At 42.4% G+C, this 18,624-nt stretch overlaps 1 protein-coding gene across 1 annotated transcript in view; it reads left to right on the forward strand.

The window, feature by feature from the left end:
- Positions 1 to 16,184, forward strand: part of Trpc5 (transient receptor potential cation channel subfamily C member 5) — a 375,446-nt gene extending 359,262 nt beyond the window's left edge. The window contains exons 8-11 of the mRNA XM_055604931.1: positions 7,981 to 8,184; positions 8,428 to 8,469; positions 12,359 to 12,448; positions 15,089 to 16,184. Of these exons, the coding sequence (XP_055460906.1) occupies positions 7,981 to 8,184; positions 8,428 to 8,469; positions 12,359 to 12,448; positions 15,089 to 15,781 (1,029 nt within the window). The 3' untranslated portion in view covers positions 15,782 to 16,184. The remainder of the gene's footprint in view (positions 1 to 7,980; positions 8,185 to 8,427; positions 8,470 to 12,358; positions 12,449 to 15,088) is intronic.
- The last annotated feature ends 2,440 nt before the right edge of the window (positions 16,185 to 18,624 follow it).

Below are 18,624 nucleotides of genomic sequence, written 5' to 3' on the forward strand. Positions count from 1 at the left end.
AGAGACAAGAGATCGAGAGAGATACAGAGAGAGATCAAAAAAGAGCTCGAGAGAGAAATTGAGTGAGAGATTGAGAGAAATCAAGAGAGACAAGAGATTGAGAGAGATAGAGAGATCGAGAGAGAGATTGAGAGAGACCAAGAGGGATCAAGAGAGATCAAGAGAGAGCTCTAGAGACAAACTGAGAGAGATCGAGAGGATCGAGAGAGATCTAGTGAGAGATCGAGAGCAAGAAAGAGATAGAGATCAAGAGAGAGATTGAGAGACAGAGATATGAAGAGAAAGAGAGAGATCGAGAGATATCGAGAGAGACATCAAGAGAGATGGAGAGAGAGAGGTTGAGTGAGATCATGAGAGAGATCAAGAGAGATTGAGAGATATATAGAGAGAGATCGAAAGGGATCAAGTGAGAGATCCAGTGAGAGGTCGAGAGGGATCAAGAAAGATCGAGAGAGATTAAATGAATTTGTGAGAGAGATCAAGAGAGAGTTTGAGAGAAATCGAGTGAGAAACTGAGAGAGATCGAGTGAGAGATTGAGAGAGATCGAGAGAGACTTAGAGAGATTGAGAGGATCTAAAGAGATCCAGTGAGAGATTGAGAGAAATTGAGTGAGAGATGGAGAGAGAGAAAGAGAGAGAGAGATCGAGAGAAAGAGATATGGAGAGAAAGAGATAAAGAGAGATTGAGAGGAAAATAGAAAGAGAAAAAGATTGAGAAAGACATCGAGAGAGATAGAGAGATATAGAAAGAGATATATAAAGAGAGAGATAATGAGAGATAGGGAGACATCATGAGAGAGATCAGGAAGGATGGAGAGAAATCGAGAGAGATGGAGAGAGAGAGACAGAGAGAGATCTAGAGAGAGACATCAAGAGAGATTGAGAGAGAGACATCAAGAGAGATTGAGAGAGAAAGAAAGATAGATCAAGAGAGAGATTGATAGAGATCAAGAGAAGGAGAGAAATTAAGAGAGATCGAGAGAGATCAAGAGAAATATTGAGAGAGATACAGAGAGAGAGATCAAGAAAGATCGAGGGATATATCGAGAGAGAGATATCGAGAGAACGATAAAGAGGGATCGAGAAAGGCAAGAGATCTAGAGAGATTGAGAGAGATCTAGAGGGATGAAGAGAGATCAAGAGAGATGGAGTGAAAGATCGAGAGAGAGATTGATAGAGATTGATAGAGAGATCGAGACAGATTGAGTGAGAGATCGAGAGGAATCGAGAGAGAGAGAGAGAGAGAGAGAAAGAGAGAGAGAAAGTTTTGGATCCCGAGTCCCCATGGTGGTGGCCTGAAAAGTCCTGTAAGTGTTTGGGACATCTGGAAAGGGAGGGGCCTCTTCTCCTGCAGCCTTGATGTTGCCCTGACCCAGGCCTAGGATTTGAGAGGTGCGAGTCCAGTGCTGGGCAAAGCAGCAGTTCTCTCATAGATTCAGGGAGGTTTACATACCTGTGTACAGCCCATCTGTGTTCCTGAAGTTCTCTTGACAGCAAGGCTAGCAATGAAGCTGGCACCCACACCCCAAGTGACCTCGCTCAGCCTCTGGAGGTCCTCCTCCCCCTCCATCTGACCTTAGCCTATCAAGTCTCTTTAGGACTGGCTGCATTGTCCTCCTCCGTGGCCTGGTAAGGCTGCTTCCTGTTCAGGGGGAGGTGATCAAAGAGGCAGACAGAGTTCATGTCAGAGAGAGTCCCTGTTCCCATTACTAGGGTACCACTTGGACACTGAGCTCTCATGGGCTACATCTGGGCGGTGGTTCTAGGTTATCTCCATGCATGGTCCTTGGTTGGAGTATCAGTTTCAGAAAACACCCCTGGGCCCAGATTTCTTAGTTCTGTTGGTCTCCTTGTGGAGCTCCTGTCCCCTGTAGGTTTTTCTAAATCCCCCTTCTTTCATAAGATTCCCTGCACTCTGCCCAAAGTTTGGCTATGACTGTCAGCACCTGCTTCGATACCAGAAGCCTGTTGCTTCTGCTAGACTGGCCAGCCATGGGACTCCAGGGATCTACTCTTCTCTACTCTCCCAACCTGGGACTTACAGGCTGGAATCACACACAGTGTTTATGTGGGTCCTGAGGATCCAAACTTGGATCCCCATGCCTGTAGAGCAGGCGCTTTGCCGTCCGAGCCATCTCCACAACTCCTCCTATTCTCCCATTCTGAAGGAGTCTAAGGATAGGATTTGGCATTTAAAAACACAACTCAGATGAAGTTGAGAATTTGTCTGTTGTGCTTTGTACAGAATTGTGCTGTTAATTTTATGAGAATTGCATTGACTCGTTGATTGCTTTTGGTACGGTGGCCATTTCCACTATGCCAAATACACAAATGAACTTCCAAGGTTGACAGAGTCTCTGTTCCAGGCTACCAAAAGATATGTGCGTGTGCACACACACAGTCTACTGAAGCTCTCTCACTTGGAGCTATCATCAAGGGCACTTGTTTGTGTGTTGTTTTATTTATTTTTTTCTTAGCTCTTAAGATGAATCAGACTTTATTACAGAATTTTCAACAAGATTTTCTCTTGTTTTTCTTCTTCCTTGTTCTTCCTATCTCTCCCTCCTTGCATTGGGCACTCCACCTCCAGTAGCTTCCTTTCTACTTTCATGTGAAATTGAATAGTGTTCTTTCAGGTTCTGTAAACAATACTGTGGAAATTTTGATGGGGACTGCATTGAATCTGTAGATTGCTTTTGGCAGGATGGCCATTTTTACTATGTTAATCCTACTAATCCATGAAAATGGAAGATCTTTCAATCTTCTGATTAGAAGGAGTGGAAGGATGAGAAACTGGTCAAGATGTAATAATATGAGAAAAGAATAAACTAAAGAAATAAATAAGAATTAGAAACCATCTGATTTAGAAGATTTGTTGGGGCTGAGGAGGATGAATCAGTAGGTAAAGTTCTTGCCATGCAGGCATGAGAACCTGGGTTTAATCCACCATCCAGAAAAAAGTCATGACAGTGTGTGCTAGGGATGGAGACATAATAACAGGAGGATCTCAGAGGCTTGTTGGCCAGCCAACAGAGTCAACTTTGCAAGCTTCAGGGCCCCATGAGAGACTCTAAAAAAATAAGGTGATTGTGGAAAACACCAAACAGCAACCTCTAGTCTCCACATACATGCACAGATATACAAGTGAAACACACACACAGAGAGAGACAGAGAGACAAAGGTAGAGACAGAAAAAGAGACAGAGACAAAGGGGATTTGTCATTTAGTATTACAGATATTTAGTTTCTTGATTTATGGAACCCCTAAGTACCACCACTTTCTTACACATTATTTTTTTCTTGAGCCTGGGCTGGATCTAAGAAACCACTTTGAAGATGTACAGTGTGGTGACTACAAGTAATAATGCTATATTGGATGTTTGAAGACTATATGTTTGAGACTATATCTTCAATGCTCTCTCTTAGATGTATAAAGTGATAGATGCATTAATTAGTTTAACTCATATATATATATATATATATGTGGTATCACATATCCTATACCTCTAAAAACATGCAATGTTTATTTGTCAATTATACCTTTCAAAAGCTGGATGATAAAGAAGAACGTGCAAGTTTCAGATAGGAAGATGCTGGCTTTTTCTTCTCTCACTCTGATTACATACAGTCACAGTGTTCTGAGCTGCCCCGGAACGAGAAGCATCAATAGACAACAAGAAACCAAACCCTTCAGTCCAATATGAGGTACTGAATCCTGCCCACAACTATGCAAGTGACCAAGACAAAGCCTAAGCCTTCACTTCCCACTACTGAAATCAAGGTGTTGGCTGAATTGTTTGAAGGCTCTAGCAAAAAGAAAAAAAAAAAGTCATGTCTCTTTTTTTCACTTGTTTTATTTATTTTATTTTTTATAATTTTTATTTTTATATTAATTACAGTTTATTCACTTTGTATCCCAGCTGTAGCCCCCTCCCTCAATCCCTCCCAATCCCACCCTCCCCCCCATCTCCTTCCTGCCCCTCTCCAAGTCCACTGATAGCGGAGGTCCTCCTCCCCTTTCATCTGACCCTAGCTTATCAGGTCTCATCAGGACTGGCTGCAGTGTCTCTTTTTCTGTCTCTAGAAGCTTCCTGCTTTCTTTGGTTAACACCCCTTTCCTCTTTCATGGGTAAGAATAGCTGGCTGGGTCTCTCCTACCATGTCACCTTGGCGCTCCCTCTCTATCCCGCTTCACTAAAAAGTGATTATACAGAGCTCATCTAGATAATCTAGGGGGAAAAATCTCTGAGTTTCAAGAGTCATCTAAGCAGCAGCCTTAATTTTATAGGTGACTTGCGTTTCTCCTTTTAGTGTGCTGCAGTATATTCACAGTTTCCAAAGATTAGATGGGGCATCGTCAATATTCTCACCAAAACTGTTAACCTTGTGAAGTAACAGACGCTTTTAATGAGTTCCTTTAAACCATTTCACAACACACACATACATCAAACTAGCATGTTGTCCTTCAGAAAAGATATAGAACCTTTTGTTCTATAGCTATAATTTGTTAATTACACATGTTAAAAGCTGATTTTAAGCTGGCTGTGGTGGCACCTGTCTTTGATCTCAGCACCAAGAGGCAGAGGCAGGAACATCTCTGTGAGTCGAGGCCATCCTGATTAACATGGAGAGTTGCAGGAGGCCAGGGTTGCTTAGTGAGCCCCTGTCTCCACACAATGACAAACACAAAGCTGACTTTAAAGAAGCCATTATTCCTTATCCCAGACAATGTTTTGGTTTTGTTTTGGTGTAAGGGCTGGGAGGCAGGGACTGTGGAAGCTCAGTACCCTATCACTAAGCTCTATAGCTCTACCCCTGCCATTGGAACTCTAAGCTAACATTCTTTTAAGATAAATTTTAATGGGTATGGATCACCCACCATGAGCTATCATGGCCCTTGAAGTACTTGAAGCTTCACAGAATACTTAAGGGGAGAGGCCCTAAATTATTATTTTCAATATTCAAAAAGTTGCAGATCTCATGACGTTTTGTTCAAAACCTACTGTAGCCCATGGTCTGTGACCACAACCCAGCTGAGGAGTTTACCACTGATAATTAATAATGAGTCCCCTCTATGTCAGAATCCTCTTACAGTCTCAAGTGTGTCCTTTTCAGAAACCAGGACTCTTCGGCGCATCTGAGCCTCATGCCGTTTTAGATTGTTTTGAACTTGGTGTTGTGCTGCCTTTTTGTTGTTGACAACACAGCCAGCACTCCGGCCTTGAAATCAAGCAGCTCATGGCACATGTGGGAAAACCACATCCCGAAAGGCCCTGGAAGGAGAGAAATGGGTTTGGCATTTCTGTCCACATTATCTTCGTGTGTGTAGTCCATTTGCTTAATCCAGAAGAATGTAACAAAGAAAATCCAGAGATTTTAGAACTTAAAACATTTGTATGAAGCAACGTCATCACTACCAAAAATGGTATGCATGACAGTTCTGTAAATCTCTGGATTTTCTTTATTACATTTATTTGTTGAAGGTGTGTGCGCCTACGCACACATTCCATGACACCCAGAGGGAATGCTGAGAACAATTTGTGGGCGGCAGCTCTTTCCTTCCACCATCTGAGTCACCAGATTTGAGTTGGCAGGCTGAGCTGCAAGGACCTGTGCCCACTCAGTGACCCCTGCTTCCAGAGAGTGACTTCATGTGACCTCACTCAAAGCCCATCCATGGAGGGGAGCTGGCTGCGGTGCGTTTAGTTTTTAGAGAGGCCTGAATAAGAAAATGAAGCCAGATGTTGGCAAGAGGCTGACAGGAGATGTGAGGAAAAAAATATAAGGAATGAGAAGTTTGCATGGGCTTTGAAAACTTCAAGCATATTCCCACATGTTTGGAAGGCTCTAAAAGTGTGTGCAAGCCAATAAAAAGTGGACAAAGGATCGGGACAAATACTCTATTGTAGAAGATTTACATATGACCAATATGCACATCGCCAGAGAATTCAACATCATTACCCATTTGGGAAACACCACTGAAAACCACAGGGAGATCTTGCTACAAACCTCCACAAGGACAAAGGAGGATAAAGGGAACTAACGGCTGCTTGTTAAAAAGCCACACGCAAATTAGCACCACGAATCAGTCATACCACTCCTAGTAGAGAAATGAAACCTATATTTACACAAGAACTCACGCATGGTAGTAGCAGCCTTATTCGTCTTTAAATGCTGAAAACAACTCGGGTTTTTCTGAGGGGTAAAGGAATAAACACACCATCATCAGACCACCAACTACAGGAAAACTTATGAGCAGTAAGACTGAGTGCACTAATACATTTAAAAAATAGGTGAATCTCAAATGTCTCATGCTCAGTGAAATAAACCCATCTCAAAAGGTTGAAGACTGTATGGTTGTGTTTATATGTCATACTGGTGAAGGTAAATTATAGGAGCAGAGAGAAGAGGAGCAATTGGCAGAGGGGAGTTGTTAGAAAGTTTGATGACAAAGGGGCCACATGAGCGAACTTTGGAGAAGGACAGAACCTTTGCACATACTAATTTTGGTTGTGAAGACGTTGCTTTGTACAAATGTTTCAAGTTCTAAAAACAGCTGGACCATGATTCAACATGCTGCAGGGTGATGGCCCTAAGTTTGAAGACAATCTGGTCTACAAAGTGAATGCCAGGCTAGCCGGAGCTGCACTGCAAGACCCATCTCCAAAAGAAAGATCGAGAAATGTCTAATGTATCTGTATACCTCATGATGGGAATTCACAGGTGCATATATGTGAAACACTTATAATGGGTACATTTTAGTATTTGTAAATTAGATCTCAAAAATGTTTACTTTAGAAATGGTTTGAGGATGGTGGTGGTGCATGCCTTTAATCCCAGCACTTGAGAGGCAGAGGTAGGGAGATCTCTGAGTTCCAAGGCCAGCCTGGTCTACAGAGAGAGAGTTCCAGGACAGCCAGGGATACACAGAGAAACCCTGTCTCAAAAAGAAAAAGAAAAATAAATCCCTCATTGAATGCCAACAGAGCCTCAGTAGGACAAGCAGCTTACAGGAGACTGCCAGCTTGAGGCTAGCTATAGAATGCAGTGCTGGATAATTTCATTTGGGGAAAAAAAAATATACAGACACACCTTTCTGCTCTAAAGAACTTAGAGAAGAACCTTCAGTTGGACAAGAAAAAAAGCGCTTCATTCTGCTTGCTGATGGTTTTAGAGAATGAATAATAATAAAAAAAATACAATTCTTGAAGGAACCCATCTCCACTTCTTGAAAACAACAATGATTCGCAGTGTAGCATATACCTACCTGCAGAGTACATGGAAATATGTGAGGTTTTTTTTTTTTTTTACTTTAATTAAATGAGACCTTTGCATACAATATATGTTGTGGTTTTTGCACTCAAGATCTTCATATGTATATATTTATATGTTCTATACATGAAGTTTGATCTAAAAAGTTAGACTGCCTGGCATTTTGTTGTCACAACATCATCTATTTAAACAGTCTTCTACTATTGAATATTTAGATGACTTACAGTTGTTTGTTATTACTAAACTGTACTACAGTAGAGAGCCCTGAGTATAATCTTTCTGCAGTTCCCTCCCTCCGTGTGTCCCTTCAATCTTCCTCCTTCTTGTTTTTGATTTTTTCAGTCCTGGTCATTGGACCCAGGGATTCACACATGCTAAGCCAGAACTCTACTACTGAGCCATACCCCTGGCACCTTTTCTTGTATTTTAAGGTAGGATCTCACTGTATAGCTCAGGCTAGTCCCTAACTCACAATCCCTCTGCCTCACCTTCCTGGGTTTAGAGGCATGCAACAACCAACCAAATAAGATTTCTTTCTCACAGTGAATTGCCAGATCAACGAATTTGCACTTGTAGTTATGTGTGATTGGAGTTTAGAAAGCTGCTGCCAGGTTGCCTTCTATAGAAGCAACTGCAGAGATTAAAATGAGACATTCCATGTATTTTCCATCTTCCTGTCTCTCAAAGCTTGCACTTCTGTCCTTCATAGGATCATGCTGATATCGAGTGGAAGTTTGCAAGAACAAAGCTCTGGATGAGTTACTTTGATGAAGGTGGCACTTTGCCACCTCCTTTCAACATTATCCCCAGCCCCAAATCCTTTCTCTATCTTGGCAACTGGCTCAACAACACCTTCTGTCCCAAAAGAGACCCTGATGGAAGACGAAGAAGGCACAACCTGAGAAGCTTCACAGTAAGACCAATTAAAAAAAACAAACAAACAATTGTTTCTCTTTACACAAAACTGTTTTCCTCCTTTCCCTTCCTCATGACAATTCCTGTCTTAAACATCAGACAATTATTCCTGCTTTTGTTATTTGTCAGTCATGAGCTGATGTATCATTCTGCAGTCCTCACATTGATGAGTCGTTGAGGTGGGTGAATGGGTAGGGCGCCGGCCAACTGATGTAACCTTTCTGTCCATTTTGAATTACAGGAACGCCATGCTGATAGCCTGATACAAAATCAACATTATCAGGTACTACTTATGCACTGGGGCTAGACAGATGAGTTCTCAGCCAGCTCTGTGGAGTAGAAAGAAACTCACCTTTATCTGTGTCTAGACTTAACTTGGGTAGGGGCCCTGTGAGTAATGTAATTCACTCAAGGCTGAAATAACACATTTGGACAAAATCACCTGCCCTCTAAGCCTGTTTGTGTCCATTTACTGTTACCTCAGCAGGCTTGGAGCCATCCAGATCTTAGAAAGCTATTGTCCTGGAAATTAAGAAGCAGCTATGTAGTTGCTCAGTCACTCAATGAGTAAACGAATATCTATTTCACATCAGGCACTAAGATACCCATTAGATAAGTCATGTGGACATACAAGACAAAATCTTTGTGCCCTTTAGCAACTTTTTATCTATAAGGGGTGGAAGATATTGCATCATTAAGACTATTAAAATTAGGTGAGCAGTAGGGTAAAACTTGCTGGAAAGAAAGACAAGTTCAGCGATGGGAATACATAGTAACTAGGGAAGGGAGAACAAAAGGAAGTTCCTGGTAACTCCAGTAAAGTAAGATCTTCTATGAAGACACATGGGCTTCCTAAATTATAAACAAGACTTTCATCAGAGGAATAGGTTTGCATGCTTCTTGTGGTATCAGCCAGAAGAGAGCCAAGCACAAAAATATTTAAGACATTTATTGAAAGCAATCTTTGAAAATCACAGGTAAAAAACTACATCTAATCTTTTGGACCAAAAGAAATGCAGAGTAGGTGCTTTCCCACCATACATGAAGCCCTGGGTTTGACCCCCAAAACCACAGAAACTGAATGTGATGGAGGCCAGAGGATCGGAAGTTCAAGATTATCCTCAGCTGTGTAACAAGGGCAAAGGCCACCTCAAGAAATCCATGTAGAAAAATACTCTACATGGTTTAAAAGAAAGGAAACTCAACCTTATTCCACAAATGGATTCCCTAATTTTGTTCCTCTTAGTTGTAAATAACAATGAGAAACACCAAGTACGGTGTGTCATAGGTGACCCTTCTCTCACTACACTTACTCCCAATGCTAATAATATTTTTAAATGGTGAAACCTAGGCAAGATTCATTGTCTTTATTTTCCACTTCAAGATCCTAATAAAAGGAAAACCAAAACCAAAAAACCAAAAAACAAACATTGCCTAGGAATCTCTGGGACTCCTCAGAGTTCATCAAATAGAAGTAGTAGTACTACAGTATCGAAATATCACTAAAGGCTTTGCAATCAGCCTGAAGTAGCAGTGTGACCCTGAAGAAGCCAAATAACACTACTAGGCCTTAGCTTCTTCAATTGTAAACCAGGAATAATAAGGAAAGTTAAATTACAGGGTTCTGAAAGTCAGTGTACTAAAGAAGCTAGTCAAGAAGGAGGACCCTGGGTAAGATGCTCAATCCTCATTCAGAAAGGCAAATGGGACGGACATTGGAGGAGGGAGAAAACAGAGAACAGGACAGGAGCCTACCACAGAGGGCCTCTGAAATACTTTACCCAGCAGGGTATTGAAGCAGATGCTGAGACCCATAGCCAAACTTTGGGAAGAGTGCAGGGAATCTTATGAAAGAAGGGGAGAGAGATAGAAAGACCTGGAGGGGACAGGCGCTCCACAAGGAGAGCAATAGATCCAAAAAAATCTGCGCACAGGGAACTTTCTGAGACCACTACTCCAAACAAAGACCATACATGGAGATAACCTAGACCCCTTGCTCAGATGTAGCCCATGGCAGCTCAGTCTCCAAGTGGATACCCTAGTAAGGGGAACAGGGACTGTCTCTGACATGAACTCAGGGGCTGGCTCTTTGATCACCTCCCACTGAGGGGGAAGCAGCCTTACCAGGCCACAGAGGAAGATAATTCAGCCAGTCCTGATGAGACCTGATAAGGTAGGGTCAGATGGAAGGGGAGGAGGTCCTCCCCTATCAGTGGACTGAGGGAGGGGCATAGGAGAAGAAGGGGGAGGGAGAGTGGGATTGGGAGGGAATGCAGGAGGGGGCTACAGCTGGGATACAAAGTAAACAAACTCTATTCGATAAAAAAATAAATTTAAAAAATTGGCTTGTGAGATTTCACCTTACACCCATCAGAATGGCCAAGATGAAAAACTCAAGTGATAGCACATACTGGAGAGGTTGTGGAGAAAATGGAACCCTCCTCCATTGCTGGTGGGAATGTAAACTGGTACAACCACTTTGGAAGTCAATCTGGCGCTTTCTCAGACAACTAGGAGTAGCGCTACCTCAAGACCCAGCCATACCACTCCTGGGCATATATCCAAAAGATGTTCAAGTACACAACAAGGACATTTGTTCAACCATGTTTGTAGCAGCTTTATTTGTAATAGCCAGAACCTGGAAACAACCCAGATGTCCATCAACGGAGGAATGGATACAGAAATTGTGGTATTTTTACACAATGGAATACTACTCAGCAATCAAAAAGCAGGAAATCATGAAATTTGCAGGCAAGTGGTGGGATCTAGAAAAGATCATTCTGAGTGAAGTATCCCAGAAGGAGAAAGACAAACATGGTATATACTTGCTTATATAGACCTATAAGATATGATAAACATAATGAAATCTACACACCTAAAGAAGATAATCAAGAAAGTGGACACAGGCGAAGATGATCAATCCTCATTTAGAAAGACAAATGGGATGTGCGTTGAACGTATGACAGGAGTCTACCACAAAAGGCATCTGAAAGACTCTACCTAGCAGTGTTTCAAAGCAGGCACTAAGACTCATGACCAAACCCTCAGCAGAGTGCAGGAAATCATATGAAAGAAGGGGAGTTAGTATGATATGGAAAGGATAGGAGCTCCACAAGGACCAAATATATCTGGGCACAGGGTCTTTTCTGAGACTGACACTCAACCAAGGACCATCTATGGATATAACCTAGAACTTCTGCTCAGATGTGGCCCGTGGTAGCTCAGTAACCAAGTAGTTTTCCAAAGTAAGGGGAACAAGGACTATTTCTAACAGTATCTCAAGGGCAGGCTCTTTGACACCCCCCCCAGGGGAGGAGCAGTCCTGTTAAGCCACAGAGGAGGACTTTGCAGCCAGCCCTGAAGATACCTGATAAAAGAGGGTCAAATGAAAGGGGAGGAGGTCCTCCCCTATCAGTGGACTTGGAAAGGGGCAGGGAGGAGACCAGGGAGGGAGTGTGGGGTTGGGGAGGGAATGAGGGAGCGGGATACAGCTGGGACACAGAGTTAACAAAATGTAACTAAAAAGAAAAATAAATTTAAAAAAATTAGCTTATGAAAAAAAGGAAAAAATTCAGTGTAGATGGTGCCTAGCATTCTACCTGACATATTGTGTAAGTGGCCATTATCATCAATACAATCGTTGCAACCACGAAAATCTTCCTGCGACCTTTCTTATCAAGGTGAAGTGTTGATCCTATGAAAAAATATCTTGATTGTAAAATTACTAGCTTATGTAGTGACTCTCCACTTCATGAAGTGAAGAACCCCTCACTTCACTAAAAAGTTTAATCCATCCCAGAGGAATGGATGTTGAATGAGCATTCAAGAGCTCTTCTACTTTCAACACACACACACACACACACACTCATTCACACACACATACACACACACAAATACATACACATACACACACACATACACACACCCATATGCAGACACACACGCTGAATACATGCTTACCATATTCATGAGTGGAAATTCTTTCCTTGGGGCAGATTTAATGGTACCAACACACTCCACACTCGGCCACCAAAATTCAGAGATGCAGTGGTCCATCAACCCAATGATTTCCTATTGCAAAATGATAAAAGCAAATTTTCTAAACAAGTTCCTTGTTTACCTGACAGCCTGTAAAGGAAACTGAATATCTCTTCATGGGTTTTTAATTCCAGGAGGTTATCAGGAATTTAGTCAAGAGGTATGTGGCTGCAATGATAAGAAACTCCAAAACAAACGAGGGGCTAACAGAAGAAAATTTTAAGGTAATTTAATCATGAAGTGGGTAAATCTCCCAATCTCTCTGTCTCTCTGTCTTTGTCTGTCTCTCTTTCTTTCCCTTTCCCTCTTTCTCTCTTTCCCTCTCTCTCTCCCTCTCTCTCTTCTTCTCCCTCTCTCTCCCCTCCCACTCTCTCTGCAAGAGTTTCCCCCTGTCCACAGAGCTACTTTAAAGTTCTAATTCCTCATTTCTTGTTGTAATTTAATCTTCATCATCTGAGAATTTTCTGATTATAGAATTCATCTTTCCTATAGTGCAGAAAAATCAATTAAAATTCTTATTTTTTTAAAAATTATTCTCTTTAGTTGAGCAGTAGTGGTGCAAACCCTTATGCCCAGCACTTGGGAGGCAGCGGCAGGCAGATCTCTGAGTTTGAGACCAGCCTGGTCTACAGAGCGAGTTCCAGAACAACCAAGGCTTCACCAAGAAACCCTGTCTCTAGAAAAAAAAAAAAAAAAAAAACAAGAGCCTTTAAAAATTACTTTTAGTTATAATTAAAGTTTTGAAAAAAATTGATTTGATCTTTATTGGTTATTCTGCCTGCCTGTGTACTGCCTGTGGGTGTCAGCATCCCCTGGGCGTTGAGTTACAGATGGTTGTGAGCCACCATGTGGGCAATGAGAGCTGAGCCCAGACGAACTCGGTGCCCTTAATCACTGAGTCATTACTGCTGCCCCTGAAACTCTTATTCTGTCTTAGAGTTATCTGCCATCCAGCAGGTAGAAACATGTTTTTCCCTTTCTACAATAAAAAAGAAAAAAAAAAGTGTCTGTAATCGAAAAAAAAAAAATGTTCCTTTCCCCCTTCCCTTTTCTCCCTCTGGCTCCTCCAAGCTCTGCTCCCTCATCTCTCTCCCATATCTCCCCACTCTCAATAGCTTCTTTTTCTTTGTTTTCTATTGTTTTATGTGTGTGTTCGTGCATGTACACATACATACATGTGTAAATGTATGTAAATACAACTTGTTCGAATCTGTTTTTATCATTCGTATGTATATGGCTTCAGGGATGTCCACTCTGGACTTGACAACTGGGGGAAGGTGGTCCCTGGGAGAGGTGACTCGCTGTCCTCCAGCCACCACTGTCACCTGTGGTTCTCTCTCTAGGGCCGGTAGGTTTTTACCAATGCCGTCACAATCAGTTTTCTGAGCAGAATGAACCAATCCTCCCCATCCTTTTTGAAATATGTATTCTCAGTGCAAGAATGACATGCCTAATTGATATAGCAAGAATGTCTGGCTAAGGGGTAAGGTATCCAACAGAAAAGTCCTGGAGACCCAAAGGCCTTCTTTAAAAGATGCTTAGTAAAGTCCAAAATGCGCATTATTAAATTTCAATTCTTATGATTCTTGGTATCAACTTAAAAGAGTGAGTCACACATAGGGACAGTCAGGTCCTCAGGCCCACTTGGCTGTCTGGAAATGTTTTAAGTGTTACACTGCCATCTGGCGGGCACAGAGAGAGGCACTACTAATCATGTACTAACCACAATTACCAAGATAGCTTTCCATTACATAGAACCATTTTGCCTGACAGATCAGTGAAGCCTGGTATGAGAAACCCTACCCCGGGATGCGTGATGCATGAACACAGAGAACCACAGTAATATATCCCTGAGAGGCACACGGAAATTCTGTTATTTAATCCACAGAGAGGACTCATCTGCTGAGGACTGAGGCGCCAGTCCCTTTGCTAAGTTAGTATTGGGCATCCGTCCCTGAGAAAAGGGGGCGCCTGGGGGAGGGGGCAGCTGGAAGAAATGAGAAGGGATGGATGGAGAGGGATCGACACTTCATTTCCTCAGTTTCCTTCCTGGGTCCTAAAGGTCTTCTCTTCTTTAGTTGTCCTTTTACTTACAGATACCCGTAAGAGCCACTTTTAAAAGTCTGTGCAGATGGCTGTTTGGCCTCTATGAATATTTACCCACTGGTATGTATGTGCACCCCGTGTGCTGGCATAGGAGGAGGACAGAGCAGGATGTCAGGACCTCTGGAACTAGGGTCACAAACAGGTGTGGGGTTCCCCATGGGATTGAACCCAGGTCGGCTGAGAGATCAGCCCATGCCCCCGACCACTGAGCCATTCCTCCATGCCAGTCATCACTTAATGAGGGATGAATTTCTTCTTCTCCTGGCCCAGAGGTTCTGAAACCAATCTTACCCACTGCACAGTTGTTCCAGTCACAACTGGAGAGTCTTTCTGTTCTCGACTCCTGGAAGAGGTTGGAAGTACAATGTGTGTTTTATGATTTATTACTACTTAGAACTTAGCTTGTTCAGACTTCCAAGTGCCTTCTTTTTTTAAGATTTATTTATTATTTATACAACATTCTTTATTATTTATTTATATATACTATTTATATGTATATATTAGATATAATATATATTTTATATAATATATAAATATATTATAATATATAAATATATATTTATATTATTTATTTATAGACATATATACAACATTATTTATTATATATACAACACCAGATCTTATGAGCCACCATGTGGTTGCTGGGAATTGAACTCAGGACCTTTGGAAGAACAGTGAGTGTAATTAACCTCTGAGCCCCGAAGTGCCTTCTTTAGAGATTCCTTTTCTCATGAAAAATGTCTCCTCTCTTTTGCTAGGAACTAAAGCAGGACATCTCCAGCTTTCGATACGAAGTCCTTGACCTCTTAGGAAATAGAAAACAGCCAAGAAGAAGCCTTTCCACCAGCAGTGCTGACCTTTCTCAAAGGGACGACACCCATGATGGCAGTGGGGGGGCTCGAGCCAAATCGAAGAGCGTCTCCTTCAATTTGGGCTGCAAGAAAAAGTCCTCCCAGGGAGCACCCCTCGTCAGAACCGTGCCAAGAGCCAGCAGTGCTCAAGGAAAGCAGAGGGCCGAGGCATCAGGCAGACGTCCCTTCATGGGTCCCTCCTTCAAGAAACTGGGTTTCCTGTTCTCCAAGTTTAATGGTCATTCGTCTGAACCTACTTCAGAGCCCATGTACACGATCTCTGATGGGATCGCCCAGCAGCATCATATGTGGCGGGACGTCAGCTATCCCGAGATGGAGACAGGGCAGGCCGAGGCCTGTTCCAGAAGTGCAATGGACCTCAGTGGGATAGAGTTGGGTGAGATCCGGGGTGCTGCTCGGAGCAGCGAGTGCCCTCTGGCCTGCTCCAGCTCTCTCCACTGCGCGTCCAGCATCTGCTCCTCCAACTCTAAACTCTTGGACTCGTCGGAGGATGTCTTTGAAACTTGGGGAGAGGCCTGTGACTTGCTCATGCACAAATGGGGTGATGGACAGGAAGAACAAGTCACCACCCGGCTCTAAGTCTACTCCCCGCCATCTGTTTTGGAAGTCGAGAGAAAAATGTGCAATTTTCCTGCTCTTAGAGGTGACCCCGAAATAGGGTTCCCTCGCTGGCCCTGACCAAGAAGGGAAGCTCCTCTCGTTTTCAGTCTTTTCTAGTCACGTTCTTCGTGTTCTGTTTGACCGTTGTGATCATTTGCCTTTTTATACCTAGACGTACGAAATACATCTGGAACCCAGCTGAGGGAGCACTGCCCCTCGTCAGCAGAGGGGCAGTCGGGTGCTCAAGCCCCTTGTCTCGCCCTCCTCACTCCTGCCTCCGTGAAGCTCCAGGTGCCACTCCGCTATCCCAGCTGCCGCACAGGGTCCTGACCCCACAGAGACGGCCAGCAGGCCCTGCCAGCCATCAGTTGCTCTTCAGTGCCACATGCTGCCCATGCTGTCTCAGCGAAAAACAGTTAAAGGGGGGCCAGACTCCAAAAACTTGTCAGCTTGTGGTTCCTAGGTAGATCTGGCCTTTCTCTTCTGTGTTTAAACACCTACAGCTTCTGATTGTGGTGATTGTGGAGGTTTTTGTTTCTTAATGACGTGGTAGTTTTGTTTTTTGTTTTTTGTTTTTTTAAATGTGTGCCAATGAAATATTTACTCTACAGTGTGTGTCAGAGCTAATAAGTTAGCTGATCTTCTTCCCTGTGTTTCTATACTTCGGTTAGCTTACTGTATTTTAAATTTTGAGAGTCACTACATCTCACACATTGTCAAGAAAATATAAGTAGCTGGTACCTTTATAGGGTCCTATCTGCTGTGGATAGTTTTAATCCTCAGCGATATAAAGGCATTTCTAAGATTAAAGACTGCATTTGAAATACTTTATAACAGAAAAATGTAATTTTACTGCGGTATTTAAATTTAAGGGGAAAAAAGAGCACCTCAATTTATTTAATTGCTTTCTGGAGAGAAACTGCAACAGATACAGTTTTAGGTTCAGAAAACCTAATTCAGATTGCAGCTGCAATGTCCACTGGGGAGAGTGGAAAGTGCATGTGTGAACTGTTAGCTATAGAATATACTAATCCATCCTAGTGGATTTGGAAAGTGATACTTCTGTTCCAAATTCTGCCTTCAAAGAGAGTTACACGTATACATCTACACTCGTTCCCACAACCCCAGGTTACTTAATCAGAACCCAAATTAAAAGTGAAGCTAGGATGCATAGGGTATTCACTTTAGAATGGAGAACCAGCAACCAATAGCTGAGCAAACAGTTTTATGAACAGACGTTTGGCTTGTGGTGAATAACAACACATACGGAGGAAAACTACACAACTTGGGTGGGCATCACCTGTTCTTAAAGGCCAACACCAAGATGAATCCTTTTATGTTCTTATGTGTAATGTCTGCTGGATGTGAAAGGAGGACTTGTTAAAGAATATAGACGTCGCTATAAATTTGCTTTGGACAGTGTAGTTTATGTTGAGCTGATTTTCCATCTCTGTCCCTAGCACTGGTGAGTAATGGTAAACGTGTTTCATGTGGAGACAAGCCAAATTAGGAGCAAGACAAGCCCAATTAGGTGCTCTGGGTATAACTCAAATACTCAGAAGAAAGAATTAAGAGAGGAAGACACATCCGCACCCAGTAGGCAGGGGTTTGTTTCCAAATAATCTTGTCTGAAGTGCACACTGATTCAAAGGCAACTGCTGTCCCACCTTACTAAGAGTGACTATCACAAAGAACTCTGACACTAGAAGATTACTTTCTAGAAGGAAGCGTCCTAAAGTCACAATTCCAAACTGTGAAATTTATTCTTAATATTAAATGAACCTTCAGTTAGGTATGGTGGCACACAACTTTAATCCCAGCACTTTCGAGGCAGAGGCAGGTAGATCTCTGAGTTTGAGGCCAGCCTGATCTACAGAGAGAGAAAGTTCCAAGACAGCCAGGGCTACACTGCATAGAAAATAAGTAAATATAAAATAAAAAATAATGGACATAAACTGCAATCCTAGCTCACAGCGGCACCAACAGAGCCGACATACAACATATAGTCAAAACATTTTCTCTCACCAATATACCAACTATTGACAATTTAGGTATAACTGTTCTAGTGGTCAGAAAACAGAGTAGCAAGCCATAAAGTCACGCTCCAAAACAGTCTTCTCACAGTTTTTTTCTGGAGAGAGAGGAAGGGCATATTATAATAGCAAATCTTTGCTATTGAAAGACAGAAGTGCAATATTTCATGGGACTACATTACATTCCTGATCTCCTCAGTGTTATCACCTTTGTGACTTGGGCTTAGGACTTCACTAGCTATGCTGAGGCCACATTTAGGAGGAAGGTTGTAATTAAACAATGTTTGCCCTAAGTTTCATGTTAGTGATAGCAACATTTTTTATTAATTCTAAGCTAAGATAAAGGAGAAAGACATCTTCCCATGGTGTCCATCAGCTACTGTTTAACATTTCAGTGATGGAGAACATTCCTAACAGTCAGCCTTGAGTTCTGTCTGCCATTTAAAAGGAGGGTTGGGCTGGAGAGGCAGCTCAGCACTTAAAAACATTCAGTCTAAAAGAGGACCCAGATTCTACTCCTAGCACCCACATGGCAGCTCCATCTGTCTATAACTCTAGTTCCAGGGCATCTAATGTCCTCTTCTGCACTTCTCAGGCACCAAAATCACACGTAGTACATGGATATACATACAGGCAAAACACTGACACACACAAAATAAAAAAGTCTTTTTTAAAAGGGAGAGGACTTGAAATAAAAATTCTTGAGTATGTCACTCCTGAGAAGGTATAAAGGCAGTCTGCAAGTAAATTTATAGGTGAGACAGAGAGAGAAAAAGGGAGAGAGAGAGA

The sequence above is a fragment of the Psammomys obesus genome, unplaced genomic scaffold (genome assembly GCF_907164565.1).
Source record: "Psammomys obesus unplaced genomic scaffold, mPsaObe1.curated_primary_1811, whole genome shotgun sequence".
NCBI classification, from domain to species: Eukaryota; Metazoa; Chordata; class Mammalia; order Rodentia; family Muridae; genus Psammomys; species Psammomys obesus.